Consider the following 23718-nt stretch of genomic DNA (forward strand, 5'->3'; position numbering starts at 1 on the left):
ACGATTACTTACACTATATACACTAAACAAACATTTTCAGTTCCATCTCAGACATCCCATACTTATAACTAGAGACTACAGTTACATAATATAATATAATAAGCTGTTATTATTTCTCACCTCTTCGCGTATCGATCCTCTTCCGTACCGTGTGATTCAAGTACTGTCTTCCAACCATCTACCCGGAAAAGTTCTGCCTCTATTCTCAATTTTTTCAACAGAGTTTCCAGTCGTTCAGAATGGCTCAGTGATATGGATGATGTAAAATAACTGGACCGAGCTTCGTCACAAATACATATTCTATGGAAATATAGTAATAAATATTAAAAAAGACATTTATTATTTGTCAAATAAGGAGAATCAATGCTGATTGATACCTGTCTCAGCATAAACCCATAAATAATGAGACTAATAAGTTTTTATTTAAATAAGCTTTCATGTATTGATTGTACTGGCAAAGTAAAGCTGCGTTGACATGGGTAGTGAATCACGAACGTGAGCCATGCTTTAGTAAGCCACGTTGCGTGTAAACAAGTACATTTGTAAAATAAGAAGATTAAATTCTCCTCACGACTAGAAATAATTACGATCGTGAAAAGATTAAACTTGTTTGATTTTTGGATCGTGTAGTCAGTCGTGAGCAGTGCAAGTTCCTTTCCTATTTTTATTTCGTTTATTATTAGTTTGTTAGATATTTGGGCACAGTTTTGTTCATCACAATCATCAGAAAAAACCTCCGATTTGTACGCCTTCTTTATTTTATTTTTATTTATTTAATATAGGGACAACCCCATTACCCAAACCTATAAACGCAGCAGTTATTTCTATGATTCTATAAAGATTGGAAAATAGCATTAAAAATAAAAAATATATAAAATATTACATAGTTACAATAAAAACATTAAGTATTATTACAATTAAGTTAAGTTCTCACACTCTAAGGTACCAGTAACTCTTTTCTACAAATATTTACATATTTATTGAGAGACATATTAAATACATCTACATTCAGGTTGTTTAACAAAGATAAGTATCTATTCAGTTAGATATTAGCACGATAGGGTGTTCTTCATAATTAAGCATAAAAAGTACATAGGTAACGCAAACCATGGTAATATGGTACTCTAAGACCAACCTGACTGTCAAGAGAGGGACAATCAATTCTACCATTTATTAATTTAGACCTCTCTAGGATAGTGTAGTCATGGTGTCCTATTCTAATCCCACTTTGAAAGGCCTGTAGGAATTTATGCTGAACCCTCTATAAGGAATCCGAATGTATCCGGAAATAAGGAGACCATATGACTGAACAGTACTCCAGACCTGACCAAAGAACAATAGACTATTTTTGAGGCTGTAATGAAGAAAAAACTAGAATTTCTAGTAATAAAGCCCAGCATCTTCGACCCCCTAATTGATATATAATTAATATGATCGACCAAAGTTAATTTCTCATCGAAAATTACACCCAGATCTGTTACTGTAGATGTGTATTTTAGTGGTTGGTTATCAATAAAGTAACTTGACTCAAACCTAGTAGTATTCCTAGAGAAACTTATAAAATTGCATTAGTTGATATTGAGATATAGCTTATTTTTTTTGCACCATTCTGACAAACGAAACTGAAAGTCCTCCTGAAGCAGTTCCTGATCTGAAATACTTTCAACGGTTCTCCAAAATTTAAGATGATCAGCAAATTTCGCACAGCTGCTATACAAAAAACATGTAACTATATCATTCACAAAAATATCTCCTCCCTGTAGAGCTCCAGATGTGATGAGATTTTTCCTCGAAAAATAACAACCTAATTAACTGTTTGAATACGACCAGTGAAAGAGCTTCTCCACCAAGAAACAAAGTTTGGGTCGAACCCATTCAAAATCAACTTAGTATTTCCAATACGAAAAAGAGTGAAGGCCATGCATTGAAAAGCAATGAGTGGCTGATGAAGATAAAACTGAGAATGTAGAGTTATGTAATACCGCGTTTTATTAACAAATGTTTTTAATTATCTGGATAAATTCTTTAACAGTATCGCAAACTGCATTAAAAACTTCTATAAAATTACTAATGGATGAATTGGGGACCTTAAATAAATATTCTAAACTTCTAAAAAAGTCTCCAGCAGCTAAATATCGAAGTGTTATTTGCAATTTTAGTTTGACCGATAGAGCTTCTCTCATATTAGTAGATTTTTTTTTAATTTATGGGCTAACAACTTCCAATAACTAATAAAGATGGTATTCCGACATTTTAAACAACTTTTTAAAATATTCAGCGTACTTGGAGATGTGTTTAATTAAATTAGTGTGACTTCTTTGTTAAATCCACTTCCTTGTTAACCATCGTCTTTTCTTCCTTTTTCTTGCCAAATTTTATAAATTACACATAACTTGACATGCTTCTGCCACCAATCACTGCATATTCGCCACGGAGCAAATATTTGCAGTGTAAACTATAAAAACTCTAAAAACGAACGAGGTATGACCGCACTCGTGATGTTATTACGAATAAGATTCGTGTCACCACGAGTGTGGCTCTTGCTCGTAAGTCAGTACCCATGTCAACATGGCTTAAAATTTATAATGATAATGAGTCCATTTCAATACGTAAAAAGTAGTAAAAATATTTAATAGAAAAACATTTTGATTAAATATTAATATGCACGCCGTCGCCCATCTCAAGGAGCTGAAAAAATTAAGACACACGTGTATCTCCTTGAAATTGACATTATGATAAGTAACCTCTTCTACCTTGATCTTTTTATTTACGAGCCATATTTTGTGATTTGGGAACACATACTAATCGGAGGGGGATAAATAAGGAGATTAAGGCGGATGAAAAAGCGATTCGAACACTTTTTTATTCTACATATTGGGCCATTTCTCACTGAATTCCTGGTTCAATTTAATTCACAATAATATTGGCTATTGATAGTTTTACCATTTTCAATTAAAATTATGCCTTTGCAATCCCAAAAGACAGTGGCCATAGTTTTTCAGACCCGTTGACCCACTCTTGGCTGCTTCGGAGCACTTTTGCCGGCTTCATTAAACTGCCGTGCGTTCATTCTGTTCTCTGGTGTGTAGTAGTGAATTCAGGTTTCATCAACGGTTGCCAATCGACGCCAAAAGTTTGACGAATTGGGCTTCTTAAGCATATTCATTCATATTCAAAACTTCGTTCAAAATATGACTAAGGAGCATTATTCTGAAGGAGCATTAATCTAATAATATTTATCCAGCTTTTCTTTTGTGTCCTCTCTGTTTTATTACTCAAATGATTATGTTTATGTTGAATGAGAAATCGAAAATCGGTTTTCTCCATATGCGACATTTTTACAAACACGTTAAGTTTATGCAGTTGTCGGATGCATCGCGCTAAAATTTGATATATATGCCCAAAAAGGTTGGACTTTTAAGAATTATGTTTTTTTTTGAGATCACAACGCCCTAATCGGCGAAAAAGGTTACTTATCAGACCACCAGATTCTTGTGCACTGGTAAGCCATGTTGTCATTTTAATGAATAATGCCCGATTCTAAAATTAATGCACTGTAGACGCATAGCAGCTAACTTCCAAATTGGGTATGGGACCACAAGACCGATGCAGGTATGGGGAGTTACCCTAAATATTATAGTGAAAAAAATTAAAACATGCAGAGACAAATGAGATATGGAAATGTTGGGATGGAATGGAAAACACGATGAAAAGCAAATGGATGAAATATTTATCAAAATAGGATTTCTAAACGACCAAAATGGGAGGGATCTTAAAAAATAAAGTTAAAATTTTGGAACAGGATAATGCCATGAAACAAAGTAATATGAAAACTTTTTTTCCATTTTTTTTCATTTTTGTTTTCTCCCTTATATCAATCTTAGATAAAAAAGCATTTTTTCAATATGTGAACATGGTAAAATAACTTTACCTACATCTTACTGATGTTTTTATTGTGCGTTATTTTCCCTGTGGATTGTTTCTTATCTTTCCGTTTTTAAGTGTTTATAATTCCTCGTTTTTTGTTCTTAAAAAATACGTTAAAATTCAGTGTATATGTAGGTTACTCACGTAAAATAGATAAATCCGGAACCTTTTCTCACTTTGTTTTTCCTTTAAGGCATTGTCCTTTTTTCTACGCACAAGAATTTGGTTCCTTCAACAGAACCGCCCTAGCGTTAATCAAGCTAATAGATTTCTCATTTGTAATTCTTGTACCGTTATGTAGGTATATTTACAATACACTTATATTAAATTTGTTTCATTATAGGCTTAGTATTGGCATAATTCATACTTTTACAATCTATAACAATATTGTAGTATTCTTTTTCTATTTTTTAGTGGTTGTAAGCGTAGACCTGATGATGGGCTGAATTTGTAGAGCCCAAAACCGATCGACTTAGTTACAATAAATCCAATTGTGAGTAAGTCTTTTTCTTTTTACTTTTTACCATTTGAAAATGGACTCACATTTGCTTCGTTTAACATAAAAACAGTTAGAAGGAAGTATTGGTACTACGGTGTGTAATATAAATTATACGAATACGAAGATTATTTATCTAGATCAGCGTTTCCCAAAGTTTTTTGATTGAGGAGCACTATTCAGAACAGAAATTCTGTAGGGAGCACTTACCATATTGCACCTAAAACCCATATAGGTGTCACAGAGAACAAGAGATGTTAGTTGTGGGGGAGGGAGGAGGGGGATAATGCCCATAACATTTTCTATTCAATTTATTCAATTTTTTTTTCAATCGTAGACATTAGAAACTTTATTACATATAACGAAAAACAAAAAAAAATGGAAACAGAGATCCTATTTCTAAAATCTTAAAAAACGTAATGTCTTCATTTTAATGTAAAGCTGCCTTGATTTGCACAGGTTAGTAATATCCGGTTGAATTTGGGATAAGTCAGGTTTGTTTTAGTGGCCACATAGGCAGAGAATGCTGCTTTACCTAAGTATGTTGTTGCAAAAGGGAGAAGAATAACTTTCGCTTTATTTGACAAAATTTTAAATTCGTCTTTAAGTTGACGTTGAGTTTGGATTTACTTTCAAAATGTTTTTTTATCGCAGAATCCAATGTCAAATTTATCAGGCATTCATACTGCTGAGATGTTAAGGAAGCTGTTTTTTTTAACATTGCAAGGTATGGATCAGCAACCCAGAAGTTTTCTTTAATTTTGTCGTGGAATTCCCCAGGAAAATAATTATGGAAGTTTTCAAGTAAATTTAGCAGATGAGTGTGAAACTCGTTAAACACAGCTTCAGGTATGTCCGATTCCAGTTCTTCTCTAAATTCTGTGATTAGTGGAAAGCTATCCAGATTTTTGATTTTCACCGATTCTGCCCAAAAACGAATTTCTTCCTATACGCTTGTATTTTATCATTGGCGTTAAAGACAGTTATTGTCTTTCCCTAAAGTGAGGGACTAACTTCATTGACATTGTTAAAATATCTATAAATATCCCAATTTAATTAACCAATGCTCGTTACCAAAGAGCCTAGCTAAACATTGGCCGCGAGAAAGTCACCTTACTTCCGTATGAAGAAGTAAAGACGAATGTATACTGCCCATGTCATCGCACACCACTCTAAACAGCCCTGTATTCAGTGGTCCTAATTTGATAAAATTAATTATCTTTACGGTTTCGTCCAAGACTACTTTTAAGAAAGGCGGCATTTTTTTAAAAGCGAGGCTATGACGGTGGAGGATACAGTGGCTACTGCTGCAATCCTTGGCTAGATTATGATATATTAATATCCAATAAAAATAAGTTTTTGGTCACCTATTTCTGATTTTTAATACTACTGCACACTTTAATTATCATTATCTTGTAATTTTAATTTGATATGATATCTCACTGTTGCTTTCAGCCATCGATATAACGGAGCTTTTTTTTCTAATGTTTAACCGTTTACTATCGCCATATAGCGGAGCACCTGTAGATGCTTCGCGGAGCACAGTTTGGAAAACGCTGATCTAGATTAAAACACCTATTTATTGAAAAAATTTAATACTAGTTGTTTTACCTTAGTTTTAATTTTTTCCATACTGGTACCATGTTGACAATACAAGCCAATTGCATCATAAACAGTGAAGTAGTGTCAAACGAATCGTTTTCCCCTGGATTTAAGAAGTTGACAGGCCATACGTCGATATACATTTTGTTTCTGACACTGTAGATACGAAAAATATTAGTTACACAAAGAAAAATCAATTTAATATTAATGAAATTTAATATAAAAAGAGAAAAAGGCTTTAAATATATAAGGTAACTTTATAATAGATACGTAAAAGTTCACAAGCTATATATTTATTTTAATTTAATTTTCAAATTTTTGAGTGATGGTGATAACATTGAAGCATTTATCCAATTTATCCACTGTAGTGTTGACAGTTGTTCGTCATGTCTTCAATCCATCCAGCATTGTTGTTGGCTTGGGTAGAATTTACTTTCATTTTCTACAGTGAACTTCAGTTTCCCATAGAAAGCCTTCTCTGCATGCTCAAAAAGTATATTGTCGAATTTTCGGTTGTTACTAACTTTTGTTTGTTAAACTAATGGAGAGTTCTTGTTTTCATGCGTCCAGGCAGTGTTGAGCTGTGTTGTTTTCTGGATTATGTTGTGAGTGTCTTGGAGTGTTCCAAATTATTTCTTTAGCTCTTTTAATTACTTTTTACTTCTTCTTACTCCTGGGATGTATTCTGTAATTTGTAATCTCCCTGCGAAATAATTCAATTTTCCTCAGCAATCGTTTTTCCCAGGGTGCAATTCTATTTTCAGTTCTTCCGATATTAGTATTCCCTCGTGTTGTGATCTTAATGCCCTTAACATTAGCAATTGCTGTTACGGCACAGTAAATTAGCATATGCAAATATTCCAATGTATGGGCTTCCACGATATAATTGGGTAGGACTTCAGTGTTCCTAATTTGTAACAGCGCACCTAGTTTCTTACAAGAGTTTATTTTTGGTAGCGGTGGTCTGCTAAGTGGGTTTGTCCCATTAAACTCTTGTACGGCACGTACCGTTTCACTTGCCATGCTATTGTGCAACTCGTTGTCCCACTGCGTACTAACGGTTGAGTTTCTTGTATGGGAGGCTCAGGAATCTGCTCATTAAGAATTTTATTAGGAACTTGATCCACACCTAGCTCTTGATTATGAATCCCCCGATCGACTTCGCTTCTAATGGTATCGCGTCTAGTCTCTGGGATAAGATTATTTCTTATAATTACCCAGTATTGATCTGCTATTCGCTGTTCAGATACTTGAATCTTGAATGTTGTCGATAGCCGATCGTTTCTCGACCAAGGTTCGTCATCTTGTAATAGAAGCGTACAATGTTTTATGTTTTTGTTTATAGACCCAGTCCGTTTCATGTGCTGCCTGGTTCGTTCCGCTTGAGTAAGCGCTGGCTGATGTTCCAGCGCAGCACCTTCAGCAAGTGGTGCTCTCGTTGTTGTTTGGCTCACTTGTGGTTGTTGTTGTTGGGTTGTAACTGATTGTTTCCTGATATTTCCTTGCATCTGTCAGAGAGCCCCCTTCTTGCCACTCGAATTTTCTTTCTGATGTTTCCGTCCAGTCGTCAAAACCCCTAAAAGTCATACGAACAAGCTTAACTTTTGCCGAGAATATCAATTTTGGGACCCCAAAAAATATGCAAAACAGTTTACCACTTTAACCACCGGGCTTCCTCCTATAACCTCAGTCGTAGGGGAGTGAAAACGCAAAATAATCGATTTACTAAGAATCCGTACACCATAGAAAAAATGTTTTAAATAAAAAATTTAGCTGAGATAATTTTTAACAAAAAGTTTATTAACACGTTTTGCGTAGAATGAACCGTTCTCTCAAAAACAATGCTTGAAGCGACCGGCGATTTTGAATGTCAGTTCAATAAATCAATAAAATCTGTATCGACTCGACGGTAAAAATTCGATATCTTTTGATCAGTGTCCTATTGAAAAAAAATCGCGTTTTAAAAGTGAAAATTGCAGCTTTGGTATGCATATTTTGTATTTTGCCGCAAATAAAGTCAGTTTCTATAAATCTGTTCAATAAATAAACTTTGCGCGATTTTTGCCATTTTTTACGATTCTCGTGTGAGATCAATGAAATTGATTACTTTCATTGACCAGTCGTAGTGAAATTTCCATTGCTGGAGACCAGTCTTCAAAACCTTAAACATGAAATTTCGATTTTGATTTTTGGCAATAAATATGAGGCATTTGAAATATGATTAAAAAGCACTTAATATAAACTTTTACATTACAAACGATCGCACGTCACGGGAAATGCCTCCAAGAGGACGGTTTTGGATGTAGTTTATAGCATAAGTTAAGTACTTTTGAAAAACGTACTAGTTTAATTAAAAAAGAGCAGTTTTAAACGTTTTAGATCGTTTGCTCCGATCGCTTCAATCGTTGTTTCTGAGAGAACGGTTTATTCTACGCAAAAAGTGCTAATAAACATTTTTGTTCAAAATTATGTTAGCTACATTTTTTTATTTAAAATATTTTTTTCTATGACGTACGGATTCTTTGTAAATCGATTTTTTTCCGTTTCCCCCCTCTAAGGGAAAAACCTATGGGTAAAAGTGGTAAACTGTTTTGTAGTTTTTCGCGTCCTAAAATTGACATTTTTGACATAATTCAGCTTGTTCGTATGATTTTTAGAGGTTCAGTAGCATTTGAGTACTAAATTTCTTTGTATTTATTAGGTCTTTTGCTTTATTTTTTCTTCGTTCTTCCATAAGTTTAAGAATTTCTATTGTAATTCAAAGTTTTCTTTTTTTCTTCCAAGTGGTTTCATTTCCAACTGACACAAGAGCATGTTAAATTTTTTCCATTTATGATCAAAAGTTATAGTTTCCGCATTATCTTCTTTGCCTTTTCTCGTTCTCGTTTATTTTAAATTTCGTTTTCCTATATGTGTCGTCTTGTTTGAGTCTGACGTAAGGGTATACCGTGAATCAGAATGTGGATCGGACCATCGTTTACTTATGGCCAACGTGATAACGACTGGCCACAAAATTACAAAATGTGGATCGAGAAACATACATGTGGATCTACACCTCATAATACAGGGTAAAATCGCCGGAAGGAGCGGCCCAGGCCGACGAAGAACATCCTGGCTCCGAAATCTCCGAGAATAGTATCAAGAGACCACCGCTAATTTATTTAGAGCCGCCGTAAACAAAGTCATTATTGCCAATATGATCGCCAACGTTCGATAATCGGACAGGGTACTGAAAGAAGAAGAAGGATCGAGAAAATATATCAGCGGAAGAATTATACCAGCAACTTAAAAAATGCATTCATGTTGCTGCAAGTGAAGCTTTGGGGTATAAAAACAAACATGAAACAAAAAATCAAGAATGGTGGTCGGAGAATATGCAAACGTTAGTAAACAAGAATAAAACTGCTTATCAGAAATGAATGTCAACGAGAAAGGAGGAAGATTACAAGATATATAAAAAATTAAATCAAGATGTAAAAAGAGAAGTAGTGAAAAGTAAACAATGAGATGTGGGATCGAAGACGTGCAGAGGTGGATAGGGATATGAGTGGAACAAGAGTTGGGCAAGCGTGGAAGCCGATAAAGTCTCTCCGGAGGGTAAGAAAAATCTAACTTACAGATCTGAAACAGTGGAAACACCATTATGAGGTCTTATTGACAGAGGATAGATATAAATTCCAAGAGATCGAAATCGAAGAAATATCCGAACATACACAAATAATTGAGATAACAACCGAAGAGTTAAGCGATGCCCTCAAAAGATCGAAAAACTGCAAACCAGCAGGACCTGGAGACATTCCAATTGAGTTGGTAAAGTATGGACCAAAAATATTACATGAGATGTTGGTTCAACTATTTAAATGCTTAAAAGGACAAAATACCCCTGATGATTGGAATGTTGGATACATCAGCTCAATATTCAAGAAAGAGGATAAACGCAAATGCTCTAATTATAGGGGAATAACTGTTATCAGCTCAGTGGGGAGGTTGTACGGTCGAATAATAAAAGAAAGAATAGAATCAGAATACGAAGACATAGAAGAACAAAATTGATTTCGTGCAGGAAGATCGTGCACTGATGGTATATTCGTTTTGCAGCAGGTAATCCAAAAATGGAAGGCAAGGAATCTGTCTACCCACCTATTGTTTGTAGATTTAGAGACGGCATACGATACGGTACCTTTGAAAAAACTGTCTCAAACATTGACGAAAGTAGGTCTCAGTAGAGAGTATGTGGAAATGTGGATGCTATCGCAAATATATACAAAAATGTAAGAAGTGTCGTTAAAGAAGAAAACTTCTGAATCATATCTGAATCATTTCTAATAACAAAGGGGATTAAACAAGGATGTTGTCTATCTCCGACCTTATTTAAAATATATATTCAATCATCGCTAGCGCAGTGGAGGAAACAAGTATCCGGAATGGGAATAGACATAAACGGTGGTAAATGTCTAACAACTTTATTTTTCGCAGATGATTAGGTAGTCGTAGCGAATGATGAGAAAGACAGGGACTACATGTTTAGAAAACTAAAGAAAAAATATGAAAAATGGGGCCTCAATATGAATATGTCAAAGACAGGGTATCTTAAAATAGGAGATGATGAAGAAGATCCAGAGTTAGAAATTAGAAATACAAAAACATGCAATGAATATAAATATCTCGGATCTATAATATCTAAAGAAGGTACTACCAAAAGAGACATCGAAAACAGAACGCAGAAGGGAAAAAAGCGGTAAACATTCTAAACTCTCTACTATGGTCTAAAGATATTAGACAAGAAACGAAATTGACAATCTATCGAACCTCGGTTATGACTTATGGGGCAGAAATTTGGAAAAAAGATAGAAAGTAGTAGAAATGAATTTTCTAAGGAGAGCGTGTAGTGCATCCAAAAAAGCTCATATCAGTAATGAAGATATTAGAAGGAGGATAAATACTGTATATTTCAGTATAGACAGAATTGAAACGAGACAACTAGTCTGGTATGGTCACGTGAAGCGAATGAATGAAGATAGATGGCCAAAGAAAGCTTTAAATTACATACCACAACAAAGAAAAAGAAGAGGAAGGCCTTCAGTTGCCTCGAAAGAAAATGTACGGCAAGTAATGAGAGATAGTGCCATCAAAGGAGACGAACGGATGGACAGAACACGATGGCGGTCGAAATGCGAGAAGCGACAGAGGAACCTCGCTTATATATATTATGATTTATAATCATTTTCATTTAATAATCGTCCCAAGATAAACTTTAAATATGGATATGAACATTTTCTTATTTCCGTCTGACTCATTACATTCACTCACTCAATAAATAGGTACGTCGAAATATCATATCCACTGCCAAAAATATTTACATAATGAATTTGGGCTTTTTTTGATAAAAAATTCACTAAAAAAATAAATCACGCTGATTGTTCCTAAAAATTACTAATTTTAAGATATACAATTGATTATTATCCACAAATATTGAAATACAACCTCAATGGTTAATATTGCGACGTCCTTTTTGGATAAACGTTAACAAAATATGAATGAAAAATTCACTCTGGTTTAATAGATTTCTTATTTATAACAAACAAATACAGCTAAAATTAAATATTATTTTTGAAATAATGCCGTGGTAGTAATTATTTCTTCATAACCAGCATCGCAAAGAGACTGACTCCTAACTTAGATAAAGTCTATCGCAGTCACAGATGGTCGTGAAATTTTACCATTGATTATTAAATTATAAACAACCGCCCCCTAAAGGACGGTGAAACTGAAACTAAAGTAATGCAGCATATAATAAGATTATATTACCTTCTGGCGTCTTTCCTCAGTCTAACAAAATTTCTACATAAGCACAAATTTTTATTCATCCTAAGCACATCTCGCATCATCTGGACATATTCTACAGACTGCACCGTACTTTGTGTCTTGAGAGGGAAAACGTCGTTTTCAAAGTCATGATTTTGATAAATTGAATCAGTACTAAAAACAAAACAGAGTACCTACTTAGTAATTTAAATCGAATAACTACAGTCTTTAGAGAATTTTTATATAGTCAGCATTTCAATTTACCTTTGCAAAAAATCTTGAGATTCTTCATTATCCAAAAATCCAAGAATTACAGTGTTTGGTTTCATCGCTCCCATACCAGATAATCTCATCAAATGTTGTAGCCCCTCACGAACCGTTTTGGCCACTGTTAACTCAACGAAAGCTTTTACCTAAAAAATAGTTAAATCAAAACAAGGAAGGTCGCCATTATTTTCTTTGGTTTTATTTTTTATTTGGGGAAAATTCAACACAACAATTTTAATACGTAGAGTGTATCTAAAAACGATATCAAAAATTCCCTCAATCGAAACGTGGTAGAGCGCAGTTCAATGCTCCACTAATTCTTCCACTAGAATGAGTTGAGTATATTATGAGTTATAAATAAAACATGGTTATACACCACAAGAACAAAAAAAAGTCAAAGTTGACTGTCATTGGAAAAGAGCTAAAATTTTGCAAACTTTCATAAAATTAATTTTGGTTTTTTATAATCCACACTGTGAATCAATTCGGTGGAAAGGCCGTATTCCAACGAGAGCTAAGAAAGTTCGAATGAATAAATCAATAAAGGATTAATCTGTATTAATACCTTAACAACATCTTCACAATAATTTAAACAATAATCCTAATCGTGATAAAGAACATGGATTATCTATCACTCGAGCTCTGCGATATGTTATCTCTTAAAAGGTTTCTAATCAAGTATAACATCTCGATATTAGATCTTCTACGTCTACGTTATTCGACTGATCTGGTACCAATAGACTTTCGGCTATAAAGATAAAATCTATATTAAAAGGACATTTTTTAAACAGGTGAACGTGATAAAGGAAAAGTAACATTTTAGGCTCCGCTTGAAACAATGGACAATCTGTGTAGAGTGTTGTAGGAATAGCGGAGTGGTTAATATTCTACAAGATAACTAACTATATATAATATAATTTACTATAATACATAATATACCAACCAAATTCAGTCGGATGTAAAAGTTGTGGGTAATAACAGCGAGAGTGAGGAGCTAGCATTAAAAGACAAGGTGTGGATTTATGCCGCAAAGTATAAACAATCTTATAGTATAGAAAAATTGGAAGCATATCTAAAAAGTTCCCCGGATATGAGTTCTCGTGCACTTTGTACGAGAACAATAATAATTGGAGATTCAACATTGATTTCAAAAAGATTCTAATGAATTAAACAATTTCTGTGATCTAATTTCTATCTTTGGCTTAACCATAAATATTAATCAATATACTAGAATCACAACTAGATCAGCAACTTGTTTAGATAACATCTTAACAAAAATAAGCAGATAGTTTAGTTACTTAAAAATAAAGACATATAACAAGTAATGGCATCCTTACGTTAAAACAGTTGTTAAATGACGTTGATTGGTCTTTATTTATCTCAAAACATGAACATAATTAGCTCAATTTATTACCGAAATGTATGTAAAGTTAACTGAAATTCATTTTCCGATAAAAATCACGAACACATAATAAAGCTGCAGTTTCTTGGTTTGATGATGAATTAAAAGTAATGCGAGAAAATCTTTCCACAGTCAAGATAATTGCTAATGTTACAAAAGCTTAAAGTGAGCATAATAAGTTGAAGAAGCAACAACAAATCAACAATATCATTAAAGAAAAAACTGGCTTATAAGCATTTCTTTTTTAATTCAGAAAATATATCTCGTGACAGTTGGAAAGTTATAAATTATCACAGAAATATATTTCAAAATAAAAAAGTCTGTCCAAGCGCAATTACATCAAACGATTTCAATAATTACTTTACTTTAGTAGCTAAATATATTAGAAGTTCTTTTAATTCCACAAACGAAAATGTAGCCCTAGATTTTTTGAAAGATTTACACTCTCCTTGCCACTCTTTATTTTTATTACCTGTTAGTGATACTAAAAACAAGAATGTTTTGCATAGCTTGAAAAATTTACACTGCACAAATTTTTATTTCTTACAAAAAATAATTGTGGAAACCATCGATATCATTATTGACAAATTTATTATACTTTATAACAATTGTCTTATTGAAGGGATTTTTCCAGATGTATTAAAAGTAACAAATGTGCTACCACTGTTCAAAAAGAGATCTTTAGATGAAATTGGAAATTATCGTCCCATCTCAATCATTCCCATTTTAGGGAAAATTTTTGAAAGTATTCTAAATGTTCGTTACAATATCTAGAAAACACAAAATACTTCACTGTTATCAATATGGCTTTAGAAAAAAGTGTACACTATACTAACTATACAGAAAATTGTGAGAGATGTAGTTGATGGCTTGGAGGAAGGTCATTTTGTGTCTTTGACATTGTGTGAAAAAATGCATAAATACGGTATTAGGGAAAACACTCTTAATCTATTTAGATCATACTTAACAAATAGAAAACAGGCAGTTTTTCTTAATAAAAGCTATTCTCATTTTAACAGTGTCGAATATGGGGTTCCTTAAGGTTCGATATTACGATCCACTTTGTTTCTTATTATTCTGAACGATTTATTTCACTCTACTTTTCCTATAAAATATATATGCTTTGCAGACATTAATACTCATATTAATCAACATAATTTAAAAATTAAAACAGATAGTGATACTCAGAAACAAAAAACTGGTTTTTGCGTAATACGTTGAAGCTAAATGAAGACAAAAATCAGAATTTGATTTTTAGTTCCGATTGGAAGTATATCTCAGCAAATAGTGTTAAACTATTAGGAATCTTTCTAGACGATAATTTAAATATACGTTAGTTTATATTAGTGATGTAAGGAATATTCGCATTCGCGAAATTTGTGCGAATGTTTTGCGAATATAAATATGTATAAGAAAAAAAAATAATTTGAAGATTAGGTTAATAAAATAAAAATCCATTCACTTCTCAGTTTTTTTATTAAGAAAACTCACTTTATTTTACAAGCTTAGAAAACTATAAAATTAGAAAATACAAAAAAAAATCATGCAGTGTAAACAAACAAAAACAAATTATTCTCTGAAACTTTTATTATCCAAAAGTTTTTAATTTTAGACAATCATCTTGAAAAAGTCTAAAAATTATTAAACTACAAATTAAAAATAGTCTGTGTGTTTTTATGTAAAGAGTTTAAACAAACAAACATAAACCGTTCGACTTCAGTTAGATAAGTTCAGATAAATTTATTAATTCAGCAATTTTAGGAACAAGATACATATTATAATGTACACTACACTGTAATGTAAGACAGTACATGATTTGCATAACTGTTCTGAAAATTGCTGAATTACTAAATATATCTGAACTTATCTAACTACACATGAAAAAAAAACTGAATATTCGCATTCGTATTCGCGAATGTCGGTGGCATATATTTGCATTCGCATTCGCGAATGTTTAAAAACTGACATTCGTTACATCACTAGTTTATATGATTTCTAAAAGTACCCTCATAATGTGCCACTTTGCCATTCCATAGCCATTTAGAGGAATAACTTTTTTTGGTGATTCTTGTTACGCAGAAATATTTTTTAAACTACAAAAAAGAGTAGTAAGGATACTTGCAAGAGCTGAGTATATGGAACACGGTAAACCTTTATTTCTGGATTTAGGTATTACGCCATTTTCTTATACGTCATTATTCATTAAGGTAAGTTAACATAAACTCCAACTTTCATGATCATGATAAAAGATCTAGAGATGCTATTAGAGCACAACCTTTAGGTTGAGAAAGGTATAAAAAATTCGAATGATGCTGGTTTGTATAACTTTTTGCAGATGAATTAAAAAGTCTTCACTTATTATCGTTTAATCTTAAAATCAAATCAGACTTTTTAAAACATTATTTCTATTCAAAAACAGAGTACATAAGTACAGTTTTTACACAATAGTAGTGGTTTGGTCAGGATATTTGCCTATTATGACAATATTTCATGTTTTATATTTTTATTTAGTGTGTTTGACGTTTCTTAAATTATTAGTAATAAATATCTGTAATATTTAAATTCGCTAAAAATTTTACTTAAATTTTATAACGTATGTATGTAATAATTGTCACTATTCCATTGACTTAATGAACTTAAGTTCATTATTCATGATTCCATGAATAATGAATAAAATTATTTTTGTATATTGACCAAATAAATTCTGTTCTATTATTTATATACAGGATGGTCCTTAAATAATTGTATAAAAAGAAACAGTAGATTCTACACTTTAAAATATTACGATTTAAGCTAAATTGTTTTAATAAAATGTTGATATTAAGAAAATTACAGTGTGTTTAAGTGCAGAATTAAAATTTTATTTTTCGCTATAACTTTCATGTTTGTAAACATTTATGTATAAAAATTTACAACTGGATACTTTTAAATATGAGAAATTATCATTTGATGCACACTTTGATGTAACTGATAGAGGGCGACACTTATGCCACATATGTGGTATACATTTGCCCTTAACTTTTTTGCTCTTTAAGTTACCTGTATTTGAGATAAAAAATATTAAAGATATATTATTTTAACAAAAAAGAGGTATACTTGTTAATAACTCCAAAACTCAAGAGTTTTCGAGATAATCGCATTTTAAAAATCAGCTGCATAATTCTGATCTAAGGCAATTACTCCAGGCAACGAAGAAAAAATAGACAAAAACATTAATACTTCTGAATTTTGGCATAAATACTAAAGTTAATAGTTACCGAAATATTAAATAAAATAAATATACCAGCAGGATAATTAATAATAGGATTTGACAAAATAACAGAATAATAGGATTTTACATCAAACATTTTACGTTTTATGTTAAATTAAAGTCATAATCAAAACATTTTGTTTGAAAACCAAATTAAGAAATAGTTAAACTAAATAACATAACTTTTTGTCAAAGTAAGTGTTCGATATGTCCACCATTTTCTTTAATGCATTTGTCAATATATTCCATAAAAGATCGTCTCATATTAAACAGCATCATTGGTTCTAATGAAACTGCTGCAGTATTTATTTCTTCCCATATTTGGTTGCGAATATTTATGGGATTCTTATAGACACGTTGTTTTAATGCGCCCCATACATCAAAATCAAGCGGATTAAATTCGGGGCTACGTGGTGGCTATAATGTATAATGGATGATTATATTATTTTGGATACATATCCAAATCTTATGGTATATTATGGAACTACATCTTATTTGTCGCAAAAGTTAAATAATGTATTAAACTGTGATGTATCTCGTTCATTGGTTACTTATATACACACGGAATAACCTATCGATGACATTACTTATTTATATGATTACGTTACAGCTTACGAGCAACTATAATTACATCTCGAACAAATGGACTATTATGATTTACTAACGAACTAATATTATGCTGAACTAAATTGCCTGTGTGTTTACTATATTTATAACAATACCGGTTATTAGGACAACGATGATGTTTTTGTAAAAATGCTGAGTCTTTCAGGTTAGATTTGTAGCAAAAGTATTATGAAACAGGACACATATGTGTTATTCAATACCTGTGCTCTAGTTTCTATCTGTCCTAATAAAAATGTGTAAACAATTTACGTAATGAACAATAAAAATTCTTTAGATTTTGTATGAATTAAATAATTATATTAATATCTCAGCACATTGCCAAGGAATATGACTACTACGACCAATCCAACGTTCAGAAAAGTTGTATTTAAGTATGTTCTAACTGCCTTCTCTCTAGAATGTGGTGGTGTACCATCTTGCATAAACTACATATTTTGGATTTTTAGCATTTTACAATAGAGAAAAAGTAATACAACGCCATTATATAAACTTAAGAAGCGATAGCAAAGGAAAATTGTAAACATTATGACGGCCAACGTCTGAATACGGACACGGCACCTAAAGAAGAAGATGAAATATCTTTTCTCCAATAAGACATTTAGCACCCATAACAAAGCATTTTGTGAGGTTACATTATAATCTTTGAGTTGTTTTAATAAGAATAAACTATGAATTATGCTTATCTACAGGTATGCAGTGCTTTACAGCACAAATATCAAACTAAGAATTATTGTGCAGCTGCCTTATAAAATGCATTTATCTCGAAAACGGTTAAATTTTCAGGTTACTAACAAGTACACCTTTTCTTTGTAAAAATAATGTATCTTTAATATTTTTTAACACAAATAGAGCTAACTTAAAGAGCAAAAAAATTAAGCGCAAATGTATGCCACACATGTGGCATTTGTGGCGCCCTCTATTAGTTACATTAAAGTAAGTATAAAATTATAATTTATCCTACTTAAAAGCATCCAACTGTAAATTTTTGTCCAAAAAAATTTACAAACGTAAAAGTTATAGCGAAAAATAAAATTTTAAATTTCCACTTTAACACCCTGTATCTTTCTTAATATCAACATTTTATTAAAGCAAGTTGGCGTAAATCGTAATATTTTAAAGTGCAGAATCTACGGTTTCTGTTTGTACAATTACTTAAGGACCACCCTGTATATTCTATCCCAGATTTCACTAGAAATTTCGGCGCCCCTTCCGGAAACTAGTCGAATTCTCTAGACATTCTCTAGTTCGCAGGTCATCGAACGCCTACCTGATGTTCGATCATAGGCCTAGCAAGAGCTAACGTGTCACTAAGAAATGTGACTCGTTACTCTAAATATCTACCCATAAAATGAATTTATGTAATTTTTAGATATTCATAATATGTCAACATAACTTTTGATTTCTGACGTTTTCATGCATTTGATTTTTAGTGGAATTAATTTTCTTGTGTTGTTACTACAATGAGAAGTTGCCTTTGGTACAAAAAAGAAATTATCCATACATACTTTTGGAGAAGGACAAGGACTATAATACGAGGCTATAATAATATATATATACTAGACTATAATGATACATGTTTAGTCGAAATTTTACATGATAGTTAATATGTCTGATAATTTACTATATTTGGGAAAAAAACTCTGATGGGTTTACATTTTATTTAAATTTATTTCAACTGAATGGAAAAAACGGTCTGATGGGTTTAAATTTTATTTGAATTTATTGATTTAAATAAACACCAGAAAATATAAAATAATTATATTCTCGGTGATAAATATTTAATTTGACAAATTTCACGTAATTTATGTCAGATTCTTCCTTTTCATACTGAAGCATGAGGCAAAGATTTGCGAACAGAAAACAACGCAAGCAATCAGGCACCATCGCCTATTTTTCAGTTGTAACACAACTGCATTGTCTGTGTAAATAAGACTTTTAAATTTTAAATAAAACATAAAAATGCAGTTCAGTTTGAACCTATTTCGAAGTAAGTATTATCATTTTCATAACTGTTTACTTAATATTTATCAATTTTCTTATAACTTACCTTGAGATGATCAACTAAGGTCAACCAATGGGGTGCCTGATTTAAAGTCGGATCAACGCCTTCTTCGCTCATTTCTCCAGTTTCTACATGACCTATAACATACAAGCCACCCTTTTTGAGATCGTTAACAAAATCTATAAGAGGACAAGACGATCGTGGACTGTTTACCAATAGGAGAACTTGTGGTCGCCAAAACTTCACATGATCTTTACGAGAATCCAATAGTAATAAATATTTTCGTACCTACAATAAATAGATATAAATAATTTCTTCAAAATCATATACAACATACTTGGTTTATATACTTTTAAAAATATATTTACTATAAAAATATGTTCTAGGGATTAAAAATTGGGATATCGGGCCTTCTCTTGATACCACGTCAGCATATTTTCAAATACGTTTTTTAAATCCACTTGTACGATTTTCTTATTGTTTTTAGTAACTATTTGGTCGATTTCCATTGACAGTTGTATGTATACACCCGAAATTTTCAGTTTCATTCCTTCCATTAAAATATGTAAGGCTGTGTTAACGAAATAAGTACTGTGTTGTGGTCTGTGATACTCTTTTCTCGTTCTTCTTTTTTAAATATCGCAGTTATTTCAATTGACAGATGACATATTATGTGATGTAAGAATTTTAAGTAAAGCTTCTACTTTTCTACTTTCTTTGTTTATTTTGCATCTCTCTTGTATCATTCATCTTCTTCCAATATGGTTTCTTCTCTTCTTATTGCGCCGTCTGATCTTTTGCCCTGTACTTTTCCTTCCAGTATAACTTGAAGTAATTCACATCTTTCGCCTCTCAACACATGACCCAAGTATTGCATTTTTCTCTCTTTGATTATTCTTAGTAATTCTTTTTGTTTACACATGCGACGAAGTACCTCAACATTAGTAACTCTTTGTACCCATGGAATCCTCAACATTCGTCTGTATATATACATCTCAAAGGCATCTATTCTTTTTTCTATTTCAGAGTCCATTGTCCAACTTTCACAGCCATACAGTAAAACAGAAAAAACGTAACATCTGATCATTCGGATTCTAAGCTGTAGACTAAGGTCTGATCTTGTAAAAAATGTTTTCATGCTCATGTATGTTTTCCTTGCTTGTTCGATTCTTGATAGGATTTCTTCTTTTGGATTACACTGACTATTGATATTTGTTCCCAAATATTTTATGGAATTTACCTGTTCTATTATTTGACCCTTGGCATACACCTGTATGTTTATTGATGTCTTTGAAAATACTAAAGTTTTAGTTTTGGAAACGTTTAGATGTAAACCGAACATTTCGCTGTGGTGAACTACCGCATTTATTATATTTTTTAGTTCTTGTGCGTTGCTTGCTATTAAGACGGTATCATCAGCATATCTGATGTTGTCTCTGCTGATTCCGTTAATCTTAATTCCGCCTTGGACCTCGTCTAATGCTTCTCTGAATATAGACTCCGAATACAAATTAAAGAGTAGCGGTGATAAGACGAAACCCTGTCTCACTCCTCGTCGGATTTGTATGTCTTCGATTGTTGTGTGCTCTATTTCAATTATTGCTGTTTGATAATTCGCAAGTCTTGTTCGCCAACTCCAGTTGTTCTCAGAATTTCGATCATTTTTTGATGGTTAACGCAGTCAAATGCTTTTCGATAGTTAATAAAACATGTATATACATCTACATTCATGTCTCTGCATCGTTGCGTTAACACATTTAAAGCAAAAAGAGCCTCTCGTGTTCCCAATCCGTTTCGATAATGTTTGTGATAATGTTATTTTCATTAATTCGACATTCGTTCTCTAATCAGCGTATCAGCGTAAATCACTATTTGCCAGCTAATTTTATACCTTATCCATAGGGCAATTCTTCTGCAATGTGAGCAATTTTGTTTCTTTTCTTTCTTGTTTATTATTATTGGAATTAGACTGTTAGAATTAGACGAAAAGTCATCTGTTTTTCCCATTTAATTTGAATTTTCTCATGGAATTCCTCAGCTGGATTTTCTCTTCCAGATAAGATAAATTCTTTGTTTTCAATTTTATTCAGTACTTTTGTCATTTATTAAGCATATAACTTAAAAATAGAACAACGAAATACAAAGGTCTAAAATGCAAACATAAGGCAGTTCTGCGAAACGATCACCAATTTAGCTCCAACCATGACTGTAATAACACTACCATTCTTAGAAGATATTAAGTATCTCGGAGTTGACCTTGACAGAAAACTTACATGGAATGAGCAACTCGCACATATTTGATGATCTGAAAATCTAAAATGATCTATTGGTCATATATAATTAATCCTTATTTTTGCTTCGCTGCTTTGGTAGGACCAAACAATGCAGGAAAAAACAATAACGGAGTAATTTTGCTATGGAGCAAAGGCTCGCTTGTGTAGGAATCACTGAAACACTATGATCGTGCCAAAACTGCAGCCTTAGAGGTAATGCTAGATCTTTACCCTCTAGGTAACATGACTAGGTAACAATCCCTCCATGTCTGTATCTCCTAAATGTACAATGGATTTTTGTTTCGGCCTCTATGTTCAGTCTGAAATATCTAGAAGCCTAGATCTGTTGGATTGAACATACATTTCCGGTAAACTTAAAAGATCTTTCAGGTCACAATCTATTCGTCCAAAAGATGGCAATTTTACACATATTTGTTCATATACATTACCCTCCGTTTTGTGTTCTACTTTGTATTTAGCACTTCCTTAAAATATTATTTCCATATATTTAGTAGCCATTCATTTACTATTTATTATCCATTTTGACCATTTAAAAAGAGTTTTCCATATGCATTTCTGTTATGACTTATTTCACTTCTTAAAAAAAGGTTATTCTATTTACCTATAAAACGCATTTTAAATATAAGCTTTTGTACATTTCTCTTCAGTTTAAAGCATTTTTGTCTGGGTATTTCTCTAATAATTAGACATTTTAAAGTACAGCTGATATTAATTTATATTATAATGGATTTATTAAAATACGAAAGAAAAAAATATGTATAAAATGTTCATATTTTATAACAAAAATTATTAAAATCAGTATTGCTTACTTGGTGAAATATCAAAGCTTGTGATATACTTCCCCACTGAGCTTCTTTGGACGGCGAAAATAGATGCAGAGCGATCACCAATATCAAACACAACAGTATGCTACTGGCTGCATAAATGGGACTTATCACGAACATCATGATCAACGTCCCCAAGAACGCCAAGAGTGCCGTGTGCCACGTAAAGTACATAAACGACGGACGGAAGTTAGGAGCACCTGCTAATTCTAGTCCCAAGCATGCTATATTCGTAGCCAAATAGCTCAACAGAAAAAGAACCGAGTTCAATTGGGCGATGATGTTAAGAGAACCGATAAGAAGGATGAACTGGACCAATACTGCTGAGAGCACCACTGCTGCTATTGGATTTCCTTTCCATGTACCTTTTGGTATAAAGTTTAAGATTGGACCTGAAAGCAGTATTTTATATGAAAAATTCTAAACAAAAACTCGAAACATCTTCAACTTTGTAACTTTGATGTTAATTATATTTAAATACAAATTTAAAATTAGTATTGAACAACTTTCTTAATTTTTCTCTATAATTAATGTGTATTATTTTCTCTAGGAACTTGCCAAATGATTTTTACAAATTTTTATTTAATTTCATCTTTGGTTGTTGAATCACGAAAAATATTGGTCCTGATGTTGCAGTTATAACGCGAATTGAACATTCCAGAGCAATATTTCAAACCATGTACATGTTACTATGTAATTAACCATAAAATACAGTTGTTTTTGGCCTATATCTTCTGTCATACTTCTTCTTCTTCAGGTTCCTTCTCCTATCGGAGGTTGGAAATCATCATCGCTATTTTAGTTTTATTGGCCGCGCTTCTGAATAATTCTAATGAGCTGCAACCGAACCACTCTCTCAAATTTCTTAGCCAGGATATTTTGCGTCGTCCTGGGTTTCTCTTCCCTTGGATAATTAATCTAAGTACTCTTCTGTCATACAGCCAGACATAAATATAGATTTTTTAAAGCATATGTGTGCTCAGTTCTATTATATGGCGTAGAAGCTTTGACTTTAAAATTAGGTATTACGAATAGTGTTGAAGAATTTAAAATGTGGACGTTTAGAAGAATGCTAATAATTCCATGGTCAAAATACATTTTGACAATGTATTTCCAATAGTTTTAAATTGGAAAAAGACTGTATGACTTGTACACACTTCTAAAATACAGGTCAAACTGGCACAAGTTGTATGTTCTCAAAAAACTTAATAGTGTGTAAAAT

At 32.3% G+C, this 23718-nt stretch overlaps 1 protein-coding gene across 1 annotated transcript in view; it reads right to left on the reverse strand.

The window, feature by feature from the left end:
* The window catches only part of LOC140431895 (solute carrier family 12 member 9), an 81293-nt gene that overhangs the window by 14382 nt on the left and 43193 nt on the right, over positions 1-23718 (reverse strand). Inside the window, exons 8-13 of the mRNA XM_072519767.1 lie at positions 22482-22888; positions 19424-19666; positions 12095-12243; positions 11834-12004; positions 6035-6181; positions 121-300 (exon numbers count right to left, since the gene is read on the reverse strand). Coding sequence (XP_072375868.1) covers positions 121-300; positions 6035-6181; positions 11834-12004; positions 12095-12243; positions 19424-19666; positions 22482-22888 — 1297 coding nt within the window. The remainder of the gene's footprint in view (positions 1-120; positions 301-6034; positions 6182-11833; positions 12005-12094; positions 12244-19423; positions 19667-22481; positions 22889-23718) is intronic.

This window comes from Diabrotica undecimpunctata, chromosome 1 (genome assembly GCF_040954645.1).
Source record: "Diabrotica undecimpunctata isolate CICGRU chromosome 1, icDiaUnde3, whole genome shotgun sequence".
Taxonomy (NCBI): Eukaryota; Metazoa; Arthropoda; class Insecta; order Coleoptera; family Chrysomelidae; genus Diabrotica; species Diabrotica undecimpunctata.